This window comes from Lacerta agilis, chromosome W, assembly GCF_009819535.1.
Source record: "Lacerta agilis isolate rLacAgi1 chromosome W, rLacAgi1.pri, whole genome shotgun sequence".
NCBI lineage: Eukaryota > Metazoa > Chordata > Lepidosauria > Squamata > Lacertidae > Lacerta > Lacerta agilis.
In genome coordinates, this window is record NC_046330.1 from 845981 (window position 1) to 860574 (window position 14594).

The window sequence follows — 14594 nt, forward strand, 5'->3', positions numbered from 1 at the left end:
AGGTCTACACTTCTGGTGGCTGCTGGAAAGGAGAAAGGGAGGGGAGGGAGGAGAAAAAAGGTTTTTTGCGCCTGCGCAGAGCTTGCTCTTCCCTCACCAAAAGCAGGAGGCAGCTCTCGCTGTGCGGAGTTAGCGTTAGGGGCCCTCAAGTTCTGCCGCCGCCGCCGCCACCCCGTTTTCTCACGCGGAGGAAAAGCCAGGAGGAGGAGGAGCAGCGGATTGAGCTAAGCCCGGTGTGAGGTGAGGCTCCTCCGCTTGCTCAGCCTCACGTCCGTGTCTGCGTGCCTCTCTCGTTTTCACCGCTTCTCTTTCCCAACATGTCGGCGCCGGCGGCCAAAGTCAGCCAGAAGGAGCTCAACTCCAACCACGACGGGACCGACGAGATCTCAGGTACAAGGGCCGAAAATGGGGGGTTGTGTGGAGCGTGGGAATGGTGGGCGGCGCCCTGCGGGCGGGAGTCTGCACCTCCGCAGCCGCCATCTTCTCCAGAAACAGCAGTGGCAGCCACCACAGGAGGCGGGAAGGAGAAGAACGGTTTGGAGGTGGGGGGGGGGCGCTCGCTCGTGTGGGCCGGATGTGTAGGACGCGGCGGCTACAGCCAAGCATGGAAAAGGAGACCATGTTAAAATTCTTTTGTCTCCCACGCGGCGGACACTCGCTCCCTTGTTCTCCCTTCGTTCCTTTACTTTTCTCGCTTCTCTTGCGGCTGCTGCTGCAGTAAGAGGCCTCATTTTTCGTTCCCTTTACCTCAGTCTTTTTCTCTCCACATCCTCGCGGACTCCTCGGAAACTCTGCTCCCCGGCCCCCTTTTAGCTTGCCCGCCATGATTGGCTTTTCTGCGCCGCATGGCTTCGGGTTACAGCAGCTTTTGCATTTTGGAGAATAGTAGCGCGTTTTGTGTTTGTAGAGGCGGGGGGAAGGGAGGCTCCTGTGCTTCCTGCATTCATGTTTTTGTATATATGTTGGAAGCCGACCAGAGTGGCTGGGGCAGCCAGATGGGCAGGGTACGAATAACTATTATTATTATGTGGGTCGCTAATTCCTCCACTACAACGTGCGGCTGTGGCGTGGCTTCCTCGACTAAATCTCTTTGTAACTTTCTGCAGCGCAATCTGTTATTGTGGCTTAATGCTCTCTAACAAAATAATATAAATACACTTAGTTGCTGCAGCTTTAAAAAATAATAATTAGTGTTTGGTCTTTAAAGTGACTATGGTTTTCCCTGTATTGGAGAGAAGCGCTCCGCCCCGCCCCCCACGTTGCATGGCAGAGACAAGCCTACAAGAGAGTGCTCAGCGTCCTGCTTTGCGCACGTGTTTCCTCCACCTTCATTTTTTACCCGCCTTAAAAACAAACAAACTGGAGGGATGAGCTGCAAGGTGATTGTGCTTTGGTTGCCTATAATTGCACGTGAGTGAGGCACGTTGTACAGTACAGAGGAGTAGGTCATGCAAAATTAAAACTTGGTCCCAAGTAAATTGTATGGAATTGCAGCCTTAGTTAGGCCATAGGTGAAGTGGGTGTGGGGGATCATCCTAGAACAGTGTTTTTCAACCTTTTTTGGGCAAAGGCACACTTGTTTCATGAAAAAAATCACGAGGCACACCACCATTAGAAAATTTTAAAAAATTTAACTCTGTGCCTATATTGACTATATATAAAGTAATTCTCTTGAATAGGAATCAAATAAACAAATTTTTCCCACGGCACACCAGGCAACATCTCGCGGCACACTAGTGTGCCACGGAACAGTGGTTGAAAAACACTGTCCTAGAAAACCTTTTCTGTCTAGGTTTGTGGGATCCTGCCTTCTGGGTTTTTTAATAGCTGCTTTCCACTGCCTTTCTGTTATCCTAAAGCATGCTCACCTACTCAACTCTGGATTTTATTACATAAAAAATAGTAATCCAGGAAATTTATGTGTTCCCAAGTATGTTCTTTATATAGTTTTTCAGTTAAGTGAAACTGGTCAGTTGTATAGTTCAACAAGCTTGTGGATCTATTTAAAGTGCCCTGAATGATATTAAAGCTTACTATACTGTCTTTTAGATGAGTTGAAACAAAATAAAAAAAAGTTCTTCCAGTAGCACCTTAGAGACCAACTAAGTTTGTTCTTGATATGAGCTTTCGTGTGCATGCATGCACACGAAAGCTCATACCAAGAGCAAACTTAGTTGGTCTCTAAGGTGCTACTGGAAGGATTTTTTTATTTTTTTTTAAATTGGAATGGCAGGTGAAGTTATATGTAGAATTGGCAAAGATGACAGGGAAAATCGGGAATCAAACCAACCAAGAGTTTAACAAAGAATGGGATTTATGTAAATCATATTTAAAAGAACATTGTTCTCAGATAAAATCTTTGAAATGTTTTGAATAACTTCTGCAACGAAATATTCTACCAAGAATATGGACAATTAACGGTAAGTTTAAAAATATGCAGTCAACAAGGTAATGATGGACCCATATTGAGGATGATGGAAGTATCATATTTTCTATGTAAAATTTTCTTTGTATGTGAGGTGATTTGTTTTGTGGTGGAGGGATTTAATATCTAAAATCAATAAAGCTTAAAATTCAAAAAAAAATGTGGCAGTATCATCAATACTGTTGAAAAATACCTTGTGAATAGACAAGAGCAGCTCTCTTTACCAGTAGACTCGGGCCCAGATTTTGGATTAGTTTTTCAGCACAGTATTATGTTACGTTTATACTCAGGAATAAGTTTGTCTGAACTTCCTTTTTTTTTAAAAAAAAAACAACCCTTAACTTCCTGTTTAAATGTGCAAAGGATTGCAGTTTAAGGAAGAAAATACTATGTTTCTTTGTTAAAATATATGCTCAGGAAAGGGGAGTTTGAGCAACTGAATACACAGTCAAAAAGCACTGCAGATTGAGATACATTCAGGTCATCCATCCACAATATGGATACTTGCATTGAATTGTGTTACTAATTGGAATTTGACTTGAGGCACTTTTTTTCCAGACAAAGAGCAACAGGAAGCAATTGAACATATTGATGAAGTACAGAATGAAATAGACAGGTAACCCAGATGGTGTTGTAGCTGTTTATTTAGAATACACTTATAAACAACTCTGTACATATACAGTCATAACTCTTGTTATGTACGCTGCAGGATGCGTACGTTCAGGTTACGCACCGCGGTGACCCGGAAGTAACGAAACACGTTACTTCCGGGTTCGGCGGTTCGTGCATGCACAGACGCGCTGAATCGCGTCACGCACAGACGCAGACGCGGCGCTTCATGATACAGACGTCACGGGTTATGAACAGGGCTCCGGAACGGATCCCGTTCGTAACCAGAGGTACCATTGTATTATAATAACGTAGACATTCCATAAAACAGCATTGCTTGTAAAATCTGACATCTGTTTCATGGTTAGACATAGTTTCATTTCTTAATAAAAAGTTGAAAAGTAAACTGCTCGGAGCCATAAGAAGCTCTTACATTTTGAACAGAGATGTTCCTAAATTAGGTGAGCCAAGGCTCCTTAATCAGAAATGCCAGCTATGGGTGTGCAAGGAGGAAAAAAACCATGCCTCCACCCACTCCCAGCAGCAACAGATGCAGCCTAGCTATTGAAACTACATAACTTTCAGCCTGTCAGTTTGATTGCATGCTTTCTTGCTTCTCTTCTGTGGATTTTACATAAGCTATAAAAGTATTTCAGAAGTGCAGGGGATTGAAAAATAAATCAATGGGAAACTAAATTGTTTCATTTTTTATTCCTTGTATGTACACCTACTGTCAGCAATGAAACGGGCAAATTGGGCCATTGTAATGCTGAATTTTCTATGAGTAAAGAATTTAGAGCCGCAGTTAAAACAGGTTTATACGTGGGAAATGCTGTGCAGTATGGTAGCATGGTGTAATTTACTCTGTCAATGCCAGTCTTTGACCTGAGAATGTGTACTACTGTACAGTTAAGACTGACTTCATCACCATTCAGATATTTGGTTCTGATCTGCAAGGATAGATTTGTTTAGTGTTGTGGCTTGTTTGAACCAAAAATGCCACACTTCATTAAACACATCAACTGAAAACCCAGTTCTGTTGGTTTCAAATTAAATCTTCTAATTTAAAAAATCTTCTGTTGAATTCCATGCTGCTTTGATACGTCCCTTAAACCTCAGATCTCCCACTGTGTTTGTATATTGTCTTTGCTATATAGACTGAATGAACAAGCCAGTGAGGAAATTTTGAAAGTAGAACAGAAGTACAACAAACTCCGCCAACCATTCTTTCAGAAGAGGTCAGAATTGATCGCCAAAATTCCAAACTTTTGGGTAACAACATTTGTCAACCACCCACAAGGTATGCTAAAGTCCTGTATTTTCTTAAAGCTTAATTTTATAAGCTTATTTGTAATAATTTTGTAAAGTGACTTCCAATATATCATATCCTATTCAAACAAGACAGCCTATCAAAAAATAGCTTAGATAAACTTTCCCAAAAGCGAAGCCTGTGATTCAAATTCCTAAATGCTTGTTTTCATTTCAATTATTTGGTTGTATTGTGCAGTGTTGTTGAGTTGGCAGCAAGGCCAACCTCTGAAGAAATTGGGAGGAGGAGTTGCTCCTGGAGGCAACCCAATTCACTTAAACCTCAGGCCTCAATAGTCTGTAAAAGTAGTTCGGGAAAAATTAATTAGAAATTAGGTTGTATTAGTTGATTGGTGCGTATGGCTTGTAACAACTTATTATGGACATAGTTTGAAAACCCTGAAGCAGTATATATTTGAGAAGAGCACACCTGTAAGTTTAAGAAATAAAATTAAGTAGGGTGGTGGTGCTAAAGAATATGGAAAACAAAGTTTGGATGGAAATTCTTGTAATTTTGATAGTATCTGCACTTTTGGGAGAAGAAGATGAGGAAGCTCTCCATTATTTGACCCGAGTTGAGGTGACGGAGTTCGAAGACATCAAATCAGGTTACAGAATAGATTTTGTAAGTAAAGGTGTGCTGCACCTTCCTTACCACCTTTGTGGATGGCTGAGAGAACAGCCTGATAACTCCCCGAGGCCTTGCTTTGAAATCCATATGCCTTGTATTGGTATCTACATTTTATGTTCTCTTGACTGCAGTATTTTGATGAGAATCCATATTTTGAAAACAAGATGCTCTCTAAAGAGTTTCATCTGAACGAGAGTGGGGACCCATCATCAAAATCAAGTGAAATCAAATGGAAATCTGGGAAGGTATGTAGCTGTATGTGTTTCTTTAAATCAGTGTCTATTTTGAAACAAAGTTTCTTTTCCCTGTGTGGATTCTTGATTCTAGCCACTAGTATAGGCAGTGGTTGTTTTCGGTGCGTCCAATATGTGCACAGCTGAGAGCCAGTGTGGTGTAGTGGTTAAGAGTGGTAGACTTGTAATCTGGTGAACCGGGTTTGCGTCCCCACTCCTCCACATGCAGCTGCTGGATGACCTTGGGCTAGTCACACTTCTTTGAAGTCTCTCAGCCCCACTCACCTCACAGTGTGTTTGTTGTGGGGGAGGAAGGGAAAGGAGAATGTTAGCCGCTTTGAGACTCCTTCGGGTAGTGAAAAGTGGGATATCAAATCCAAACTCTTCTTCTTCTGCACACATGCCAAACACAGAATTGACCCAAAAAAAATCACAAGAGGGGTGCAGCACGGGGCAGCCTTACATGGACCCTGCCAATTGGGGGGGGGGGGCCTGGAACGTAACAGCCACACAAGTTGGTTGCTGCCTGTACCATCTCCAGCTGGAATTGTTTCCTCCAGACATGGGTGCAACAAAGCATGATTGTACCTCTATTGTGGAGTTAAGGTTGTTCTGTGTTTCAATCAAACCTTTGCAAACTATTATGGGAGTAGTGGGGTAGGAGAGCTGAAAACAATGTCAATATACCGTATTTCACATCTGGCAACCCATGCGCCCCTCTGGTTTCAGATAGTACATGGGTAAAGGTAAAGGGACCCCTGACCATTAGGTCCAGTCGTGTCTGACTCTAGGGTTGTGGCGCTCATCTCGCTTTATTTGCCGAGGGAGCCGGCGTACAGCTTTCGAACCGCCGACCTTCTGATCAGCAAGCCCTAGGCTCTGTGGTTTAACCCACAGCGCCACCCGCGGCCCCAGGTAGATAAGTAGACAAGTCTAAAAAGCCCTAGGAGGCTTAGTTCAGTCAGAATTGAGTATACACTTCCAGAGTTAATGCTTAATACATTACTTTGGTAAATTACCCACCATAGCTGCTAAAGGATCGTGAAAAATTATGTGTCCCAGTCTTTTTAGACTCGCCTAGCCATATCCTTTCTGAAATCAAAGGGGCACATTGTTTGACACGTGAATTTTTTTTAGCTCTCCTACCCCACTAAGTGAAATTCATAAGCTACTCCTGAGATTGGTGTGGGAACCTTGGGAAGCAAATAATACATGTGAAGACCAATCTTTGGGTTGTAGCCAGTGTTAGTCATACTTTGAGTAGACCCATTGAAATTAATGAGCATTAGTGGGTCTCCTCTTGAGTAGAACTTAGTTGAGTGCAACCCTTTTATAGTGTGAAGGGAAATGGTTAGTCTATAAAAGAGCATGGTATTAGTCCACTGCTGAGAGATGGAAAAGGGACAGGCATATATAGATCTTAAAAGCTAATTGCTTCAATTTATTCATCCATTTATATACATTTTTTATTCTGCTCTTCCAGGTTGCTCAGAGTAGCATATATGGTTCCTCCCTTCTATCCTCACCACAACTTTGTGAGGCAGGTTAGACTGAAAACTGACTGGCCTAATGTCATCCATGCAGTTTCATGGCTGATTGAGGATTTGAGTGTTGTGTTGTAACCAGTGTGCTACACTGGTTCTGAGTAACTCTTATAAAGAGACCTGAGGAGGGTTAGAAGTCAAATTTTATTAACTCAGTTGTTTGACCTTTACTACTTGTCTGGCCCTAGAATTGTTAGAAGATGCATATTAAGAAAGGCAAATCTGGTAGGTTTATCCCCCCCCCCCCAATATTTTAATGGAGAGAACCAATAATGCTGTGATTGGGTTGTTCACAAGGGGATGTGACCCTGTTGTAAAAATACAGCTGATGATCATGGGATATTCTTAATGAGAAGTGTTTCCTTCAACACTCTGGAATTCTCTGTGTTAATGTGTTGCATCACATCTACAAAGAATCTAGGGAACTATAGTTTGTTAAAGGTGCTAAGAGTTGGGACATCCTTAACAAACTACAATTCTTAGCATTCTTTGTATGGAAGCTGTTAAAGTAGTATGAGTGCTTTGTGTGTGCTGTGGAAGAAGTCACCTTTGTAGAACTACTTCAGAATGGCCAGATTGTTTGTAATGTCTGAGGTGTTTAGTCTATTTTTCCAAATGGCCATTTTTTTCTGAAATTGATGGGGATATCAAAATCAGTTTGATGCTCCTGTCACACAATCCTACTCAGTAAGTGGCTTGGTAGTCTCTGAATAAAGATGACAAATTAGCAGTCAGGTAAGTTAAAGTGAATGCTTTTTTGATGGAAAAATTCATGTTCAAAAGAAAGTTATGATTTCTCTATGTGTGGGTTTTGTTAAAGGATCTGACAAAGCGTTCAAGTCAGACACAGAACAAGGCCAGCAGAAAGAGGCAGCATGAAGAACCCGAGAGTTTCTTCACTTGGTTCACTGACCATTCTGATGCTGGTGCTGATGAACTAGGAGAGGTCATTAAAGATGACATCTGGCCAAACCCATTACAGTACTACTTGGTAAGGGTCTTGTAATGAGTTTACACCATGCTTGTAGCAGGGTGTTTATGGCTGGTTTAAGATAAATAAGCTAACAGTAGCATATATTCTTTGAATAAGGTTCCTGATATGGATGATGAAGAAGGTGAAGGAGAGGAAGATGACGATGATGAGGAAGAAGGAGGCTTGGAGGACATTGATGAGGAAGGTGACGAAGATGAGGGAGATGATGATGAAGATGATGACGAGGGAGAAGGAGAGGTTGGAATGATACTTTCCATTTAGCAATGGCTTGTAAATAGAGTAATAGAATTGTAGAATTAGAAGGGACCCTGAGGATCATCTAGTCCAACCCCCTGCATTTCAGGACTGTGCAGCTGTCCCATACAGGGATAAAACCTGCATCCTTGGTGATGTCAGTACCACACTCTAACCAACTTGCCTTGTAAGTTGCAACTTTGCCAGGTTTGAGTTGAGATTCAGTCAGGGATGCCTATGATTTCCTAAGCTTGTGTGACTTGCACTCTTATTCTGAATACATGTATTGAGTTCAGTAAGGGCGTGTTCTGGTAACTTTATGAATATGTTGAAAAGATTATAAACACTTGAAGGATTTTTACTAGTTCACCTGCTATTTGTGGCACAAGAATTGACTGGAAACTTTTTTCCTACCTGTTGTGTGGAGACAATAGTTCCTTGTTATGGGTTACCTAACGGCTAGCAAAAGGATATCAAACATAAAATCTTACATCACACAAATAATAAGACATAAATTTACAATAGTCAAATTTAAAATACTGCTTCTACAACGGTTTTCTTAGTATAATACTCATTTAATTACTCTCATTCTTACAAACAAAAAAGAAAATCTAAGCAAATCATTACTTCCGTTTTCAAACCTTCTTCCACATACACAAAAGCAGAATGGAAATATCTCTTATTGCCGCTGTCATCCTTGCTAAATTCATATATTCTATTAGCTTAATTTGCCATTCTTGGACTGTTGGTATTTTTTCTCCTTTCCAGGTTTTAGCTATAAGTATCCTAACTGCAGCACACGCATACAAAAGGATGCTTTTTCTGTCTTCAGGAATATTCTCAGGGGTCATACTTAATAGAAATACAGTGGTGTCCCGCTAGACGAAAATAATTCGTTCTATGAGTGTCTTCATACAGCGAATTTTTCGTCTAGCGAAGCGGCAATGCAGCACGGAGGTTTTCGCGCCGAAAAAAAATTCGTCTTGCGGGGCAGCCTTCCGCTAGCGAATGCCATTCGTCTAGCGGGGCACCACTGTATTTCAGGTTTTTTTCCCCAAATGTGATTTTCAACATTTTTCCAAATTTTCATATATAATATTCATAAATCTTTGGGCATTTCCAGCACTTACACAAATTTGTTCCATATATTTTCCCCAACTTCTCTGGGGTAAAGTGCCATCTATATACCAGTTTCATCACGTTCTCTTTAATTCCAGAGCATGCTGTAAATTTCATGTTAATTTTCCATAAATTATGGTTAAGTAGCTCTGTAATTCAGAGGGTCTCTTGGTGTGGAAGAGCAGTGTTTTAAAAGTATAGGAGGTTTGCCCAACTGTTTCTTTGTTTATATTTAATTATTATTTATATTCCTTCATCATAAGATTGCAGGGTAAAAACAAGCAGTGCTTATATCGAAATACTGCCGCTCACTGCGGCCAAACCTAGATTCACAAAATGTTTAGGAGTATGCATACCCCCAGAAAAAAAGCAAATGAGTAAAACAAAATACGTAAGTAAAACGGAACAGCAAAAATTTTATTGGGATACTCCCTTTAGCAAGCATTGTCAAGTGAATAGCAACCTTGCCTTGTGATGTCTCGGTAGAACAGAAAGGAGGATTGTAGAGCCTCTCCTGGAAAAGCAACAACATAGTGATTAATAGGGAGAGAATGATGATTACTTAGCAATGTGTGAATTTTGTATTTCAACAGGAAGATGAAGGAGAAGATGACTGAACACTGACGGATTCCAACCACACACCCCTTTCCAGTCCTAGGAGCAAGTTGCTATTTCTCCCTGTCCCCTCCTTTTCATTGCCTTGTTCTCCTGGGGTCTCCCCCCCCCTACTTCACTATGGTTCACAAATAATTTTGGAGAAAATATAAAATTTGAAGAAATACCGTGAAAATGTACCCTCTTCCCTTTTTTTTATTCCACTGTTTTGAAGCAAAAACAAAAGAACTGTTAATGGAATCAACACACCGTGCTTTGTGGGGAAGAAAAGAAGCCGCCTGCTCCCTTCATTCTGCTGGAAACAGAAGAATGCTAGGCCCCTGTGTAGTAGTGCATAGAATCTAGCTTTTTCCTCCTTTGTCTGTATATTGGGCTCAAATTACACTGTCTCTGTGAATATGGACAGTTAGCATTTACCAACATGTGTATCTCTACTTTTTTTTCATTTTTAAAAACAAGAGGAGGGAGTTAGACAAGGCAAGCAGGGTTGGGTTTCAGATGTTAGGGTGGGTTAAATGGGCATTTTGACAAAACAAGGCTCGTTTGCGAGTTAAAAAAATTATCTAATTTCAGTTGAGCCCTGCCACTTGATGGAGAATCAACATAACCTATAGGATCTTACATTGAATTTACATTCTGTTGTACTTTCGTTTTTTGTTTCACTGGGAAAAGGAAGGCTTAAATGTTAAAAAATGTACAAGTTGCTTTGTTACAATAAAACTTAACGTGTACACGAGGCTTATATTCTTCACTGGGGGGGTGCTTCTGACCCCACCCCTTTGGTTGCTCAACATGGAAGTTCAAAGGAAGAAAACTACAAAAAGCCAGTTGTGCATGAAAAAAACCAAGCCCCTTAAGCAGACGTACACTTTCATGGACTGAACCCAAAGAGTGCTCATTAATGGCTCCTCTTCATCCTGGAGAGAAGTGACTAGTGGGGTGCCACAGGGTTCTGTCTTGGGCCCAGTCTTATTCAACATCTTTATCAATGACTTGGATGATGGGCTTGAGGGCATCCTGATCAAGTTTGCAGATGACACCAAATTGGGAGGGGTGGCTAATACCCCAGAGGACAGGATCACACTTCAAAATGACCATAACAGATTAGAGAACTGGGCCAAAGCAAACAAGATGAATTTTAACACGGAGAAATGTAAAGTACTACAGTTGGGGGGGGGGGGGATGAAAGGCACAAATACAGGATGGGTGACACCTGGCTTGAGAGCAGTACATGTGAAAAGGATCTAGGAGTCTTGGTAGACCACAAACTTGACATGAGTCAACAGTGTTGATGAAGCAGCAAAAAAAGCCAATGCAATTCTGGGCTGCATCAATAGGAGTATAGCATCTAGATCAAGGGAAGTAATAGTACCACTATATTCTGCTCTGGTCAGACCTCACCTGGAATACTGTGTCCAGTTCTGGGCACCCCAGTTCAAGAAGGATACTGACAAGCTGGAACGTGTCCAGAGGAGGGCAACCAAAATGGTCAAAGGCCTGGAAACGATGCCTTATGAGGAACGGCTTAGGGAGCTGGGTGTGTTTAGCCTGGAGAAGAGAAGGTTAAGGGGTGAAATGATAGCCATGTTCAAATATATAAAAGGATGTCATATAGAGGAGGGTGAAAGGTGGTTTTCTGCTGCTCCAGAGAAGCGGACATGGAGCAATGGATTCAAACTACAAGAAAGAAGATTCCACCTATAAACATTAGGAAGAACTTCCTCACAGTAAGCTGTTCGACAGTGGAATTTGCTGCCAAGGAGTGTGGTGGAGTCTCCTCCTTCGGAGGTCTTTAAACAGAGGCTTGACAGCCATCTGTCAGGAATGCATTGATGGTGTTTCCTGCTTGGCAGGGGGTTGGACTGCATGGCCCTTGGGGTCTCTTCCAACTATGATTCTAAGGTTTGAGCAGAGGCGTAGCAAGGTTAGGTGGTACCCAGTGCGGAATTATTTTTGTCAACCCCAACCCCCCATTGAAATTATTAAAAGGACAAATAAGATACAGTTGCAGGTGTTTTCTGGTTTATTTACTTAGCATTGTGAGCATAAGCACTTACAGTAAAACCTTTTTTCCCTAACTTTGTTCTCTGCAAATTTTGAAATCGCATCATCAAAATCAATTCCATTAGCTATTATGGTGCTGGAGGAGACTCTTGAGAGTCCCATGGACTGCAAGAAGATCAAACCTATCCATTCTTAAAGAAATCAGCCCTGAGTGCTCACTGGAAGGACAGATCCTGAAGCTGAGGCTCCATTACTTTGGCCACATCATGAGAAGAGAAGACTCCCTAGAAAAGACCCTGATGGTGGGAAAGATGGAGGGCACAAGAAGAAGGGGATGACAGAGGATGAGATGGTTGGACAGTGTTCTCGATGCTACCAACATGAGTCTGAGCAAACTGCGGGAGGCAGTGGAAGACAGGAGTGCCTGGCATGCTCTGGTCCATAGGGTCACGAAGAGTCGGACAAGATGGCTAAGCCAGAGAGCCGAGCTTGACTCATAGTGGACCTAAGATAACTTGATTATTTTATCCTTACATCAACAACATTGTGAGGTAATTTAATCACAATTTAAATCACTAGTTAATAAGACACTATTTGAATCACTTTTTTACAGAAAGACTCTTGCTGGTATAATAATTTTTACAAATAGATGGAGGTATCATTTATGGAATAATAAATGCTACCTTCACGGAGGAAAAACGGGGGGCAAAGGGGAGACCGGCCTCCCGAGCAGCCAGGATGGCGCTGCACTGCTCCCAGCACCATGCACGAGCAAAACGGGGCCGCCGCTGGTGCCATTGTCCCGCACACTCCACTTTTGGGGGCAGCAGGGGCTTCTGGCACATGCAGCGTCCTTGGCAGGCCCCCATGCAGAAGCTTTTCTAAACCAGAATCGTGGCAACTAGCATGCCAGAAATCACTAATGTAAGTTACCTGAAGGAGGCAGCATTATATCTCATGTCTTATCTGCAAGTCAGAGCTCAATGAACTTTTCTCATCAGTCCTTACTGAAGATGCTGGAAGAGATTCCTACTTTTGAACAACCACTCCAATGAACTGTCAACTGGAGGTGTCATTTAGTTCTAAACCAGCATCTTTTGTCAAGTTAAAAATAAGTCACCAGGGCTGGATGGCATTCACCCAAGAGTTCTTAAAGAGCTCATATGTGAAACTGCTGGTCTTTTAACAAAAATATGCAACTTATCACTAAAATAAATCATCTTAGAAAAGGACTGGAAGGTAGCCAATGCAGCATCAATTTTTAAAAAAGGATCCAGGGGGGGGGGGGGGGATCCACATAATTACAGACCAGTCAGCCTAACATATATCCCAGATAAATTTGTAGAAAATGGGGTCCCCTAAGGATCTGTATTGGGACTGGTGCTATTTAACTTATTCATAAATGATCTGGAGTCAAGGGAGAACAGTAAAGTAGCCAGGTTTGCCAATGACTCCAATTCAGGGTAGTGCAGATACTGGAAAGTTTGGAAAATGATTTCTCGAAACTGCTGGATTGGCCAACAGAAAGGCAAATAAGACTGAAAAACAGTAAGTGCAAAAAGCGATGCACATAAATTCTGATGGCTGTGCATACCCAGAAGGTAGGTCTTTAAGGGCGTAGCAGAAAGCTCACTGAAAGGGGCAAGTAAAAGTATTAGGAATTATTAGGATAAGGGTTGAAAATAAACCAAGAATCACAATGCTGTCAGAAAATATACCCCCCCCCCAAAGACTTAGATGAAGGAGCCACCAGTGGGTTCGTGTGTCTGGCTGTTAACCAGAAGGTTGCTAGTTTGAGCTCACCCAGGGACAGCTGTGGGCAGGATTCCTGCATTGCAGGGGTTGAACCAAATGACCCTTGGGGTCCCTTCCAACTCTACAATTCCAGCTGAGCGGAGTGGCATAAATGCCACTGTGCCGTGAGAGGATGTGCCACTAGTGGACTCCTACAGGTAGTAGGGAAGGTCAAGGCAAGGCAGCCTAAGATTCAGAGGATCCAAAGACCCAACATTATCCTGACACATCCACAGATCAGGCCAGGAGCTGACATAGTTAATTTTCCTTGTATTAGTGGCAATTGGGAAAAAGGAGGAGAAACAGGGAAGTAACTGGGCAGGGCTTGGATGTTGTGCAGCAACTGCCACTAAATCACAGAGAGAGAGGTAGGCAGATACAAATACAAATACATAGCATGGCTCTGTTTTAAGGTTAGAGCCCCACGAGGGGGGAAAGATTCCTGCACTGCAGGGGGTTGGACTGGATGACCCCTGGGGAGGCCCTCCCCACTCTACAATTCTATAACTCATAAATTCTAGGACCAGGCAGAGGGCCTTCTAGGTAGTGGCACCCACCCTGTGGATTGCCCTCCCATTAGATGTCAAGGAAATAAATAACTCTGACTTTTAGAAGACATCTGAAGGCAGCCCTGTTTAGGAAAGTTTTTTTATGTTTGATGTTTTATTGTGCTTTTAATTCTGTTGGGAGCCACCCATAGTGGCTGGGGAAACCCAGCCAGATGGGTGGAGTATAAATAATAAATTATTATTATTATTATCATATAAACTCCAGTCTGGAATGATCAAATTCAAAGGTTGGAGAGCTGTCCATCGGGGATGCCTTAGCTGAGATTCCTGCCTGGCATGGGGGTTGGACTAGATGACCCCTGGCTTACCCCTCCCCAGTCCCCACTCCAGAACGCTATGATTCCATGACTCTCCTTCCTTGGAGGTTTTGAAGCAGAGGTTGGTTGGCCATCTGTTAGGGATGCTTTAGCTGAGACTACTGCTTGGTGGGGGGTTGGACTGGAAGACCTCTGGGGGTCCCCTCCCCACTCCACAACGCTGTGAAATTTTCCCCTGCTGCCTCCCGAGTGGATGGG

The 14594-nt window shown here is 42.6% G+C and overlaps 1 protein-coding gene across 1 annotated transcript; it reads left to right on the top strand.

Annotated features, from left to right (window-relative positions):
• The first annotated feature begins 214 nt into the window (after positions 1-214).
• On the top strand, positions 215-10446 carry LOC117039794 (protein SET-like). Its single transcript, XM_033136993.1, has 8 exons — positions 215-390; positions 2984-3041; positions 4192-4334; positions 4864-4967; positions 5105-5218; positions 7571-7741; positions 7841-7981; positions 9691-10446. The coding sequence occupies exons 1-8, from the start codon at positions 318-320 to the stop codon at positions 9712-9714; spliced, it is 828 nt and encodes a 275-aa protein (XP_032992884.1). The 5' UTR covers positions 215-317; the 3' UTR covers positions 9715-10446.
• Positions 10447-14594: the final 4148 nt, after the last annotated feature.

What these genes read in the sequence shown, in the direction of transcription:
- LOC117039794 (XM_033136993.1), top strand. Translation starts at nt 318, where the DNA reads ATGTCGGCGCCGGCGGCCAAAGTCAGCCAGAAGGAGCTCAACTCCAAC. An exon ending in ACCCATTACAGTACTACTTG is followed by an intron (nt 7,742 to 7,840) that starts GTAAGGGTCTTG and finishes TCTTTGAATAAG; the next exon opens with GTTCCTGATATGGATGATGA. An exon ending in ATGACGAGGGAGAAGGAGAG is followed by an intron (nt 7,982 to 9,690) that starts GTTGGAATGATA and finishes GTATTTCAACAG; the next exon opens with GAAGATGAAGGAGAAGATGA.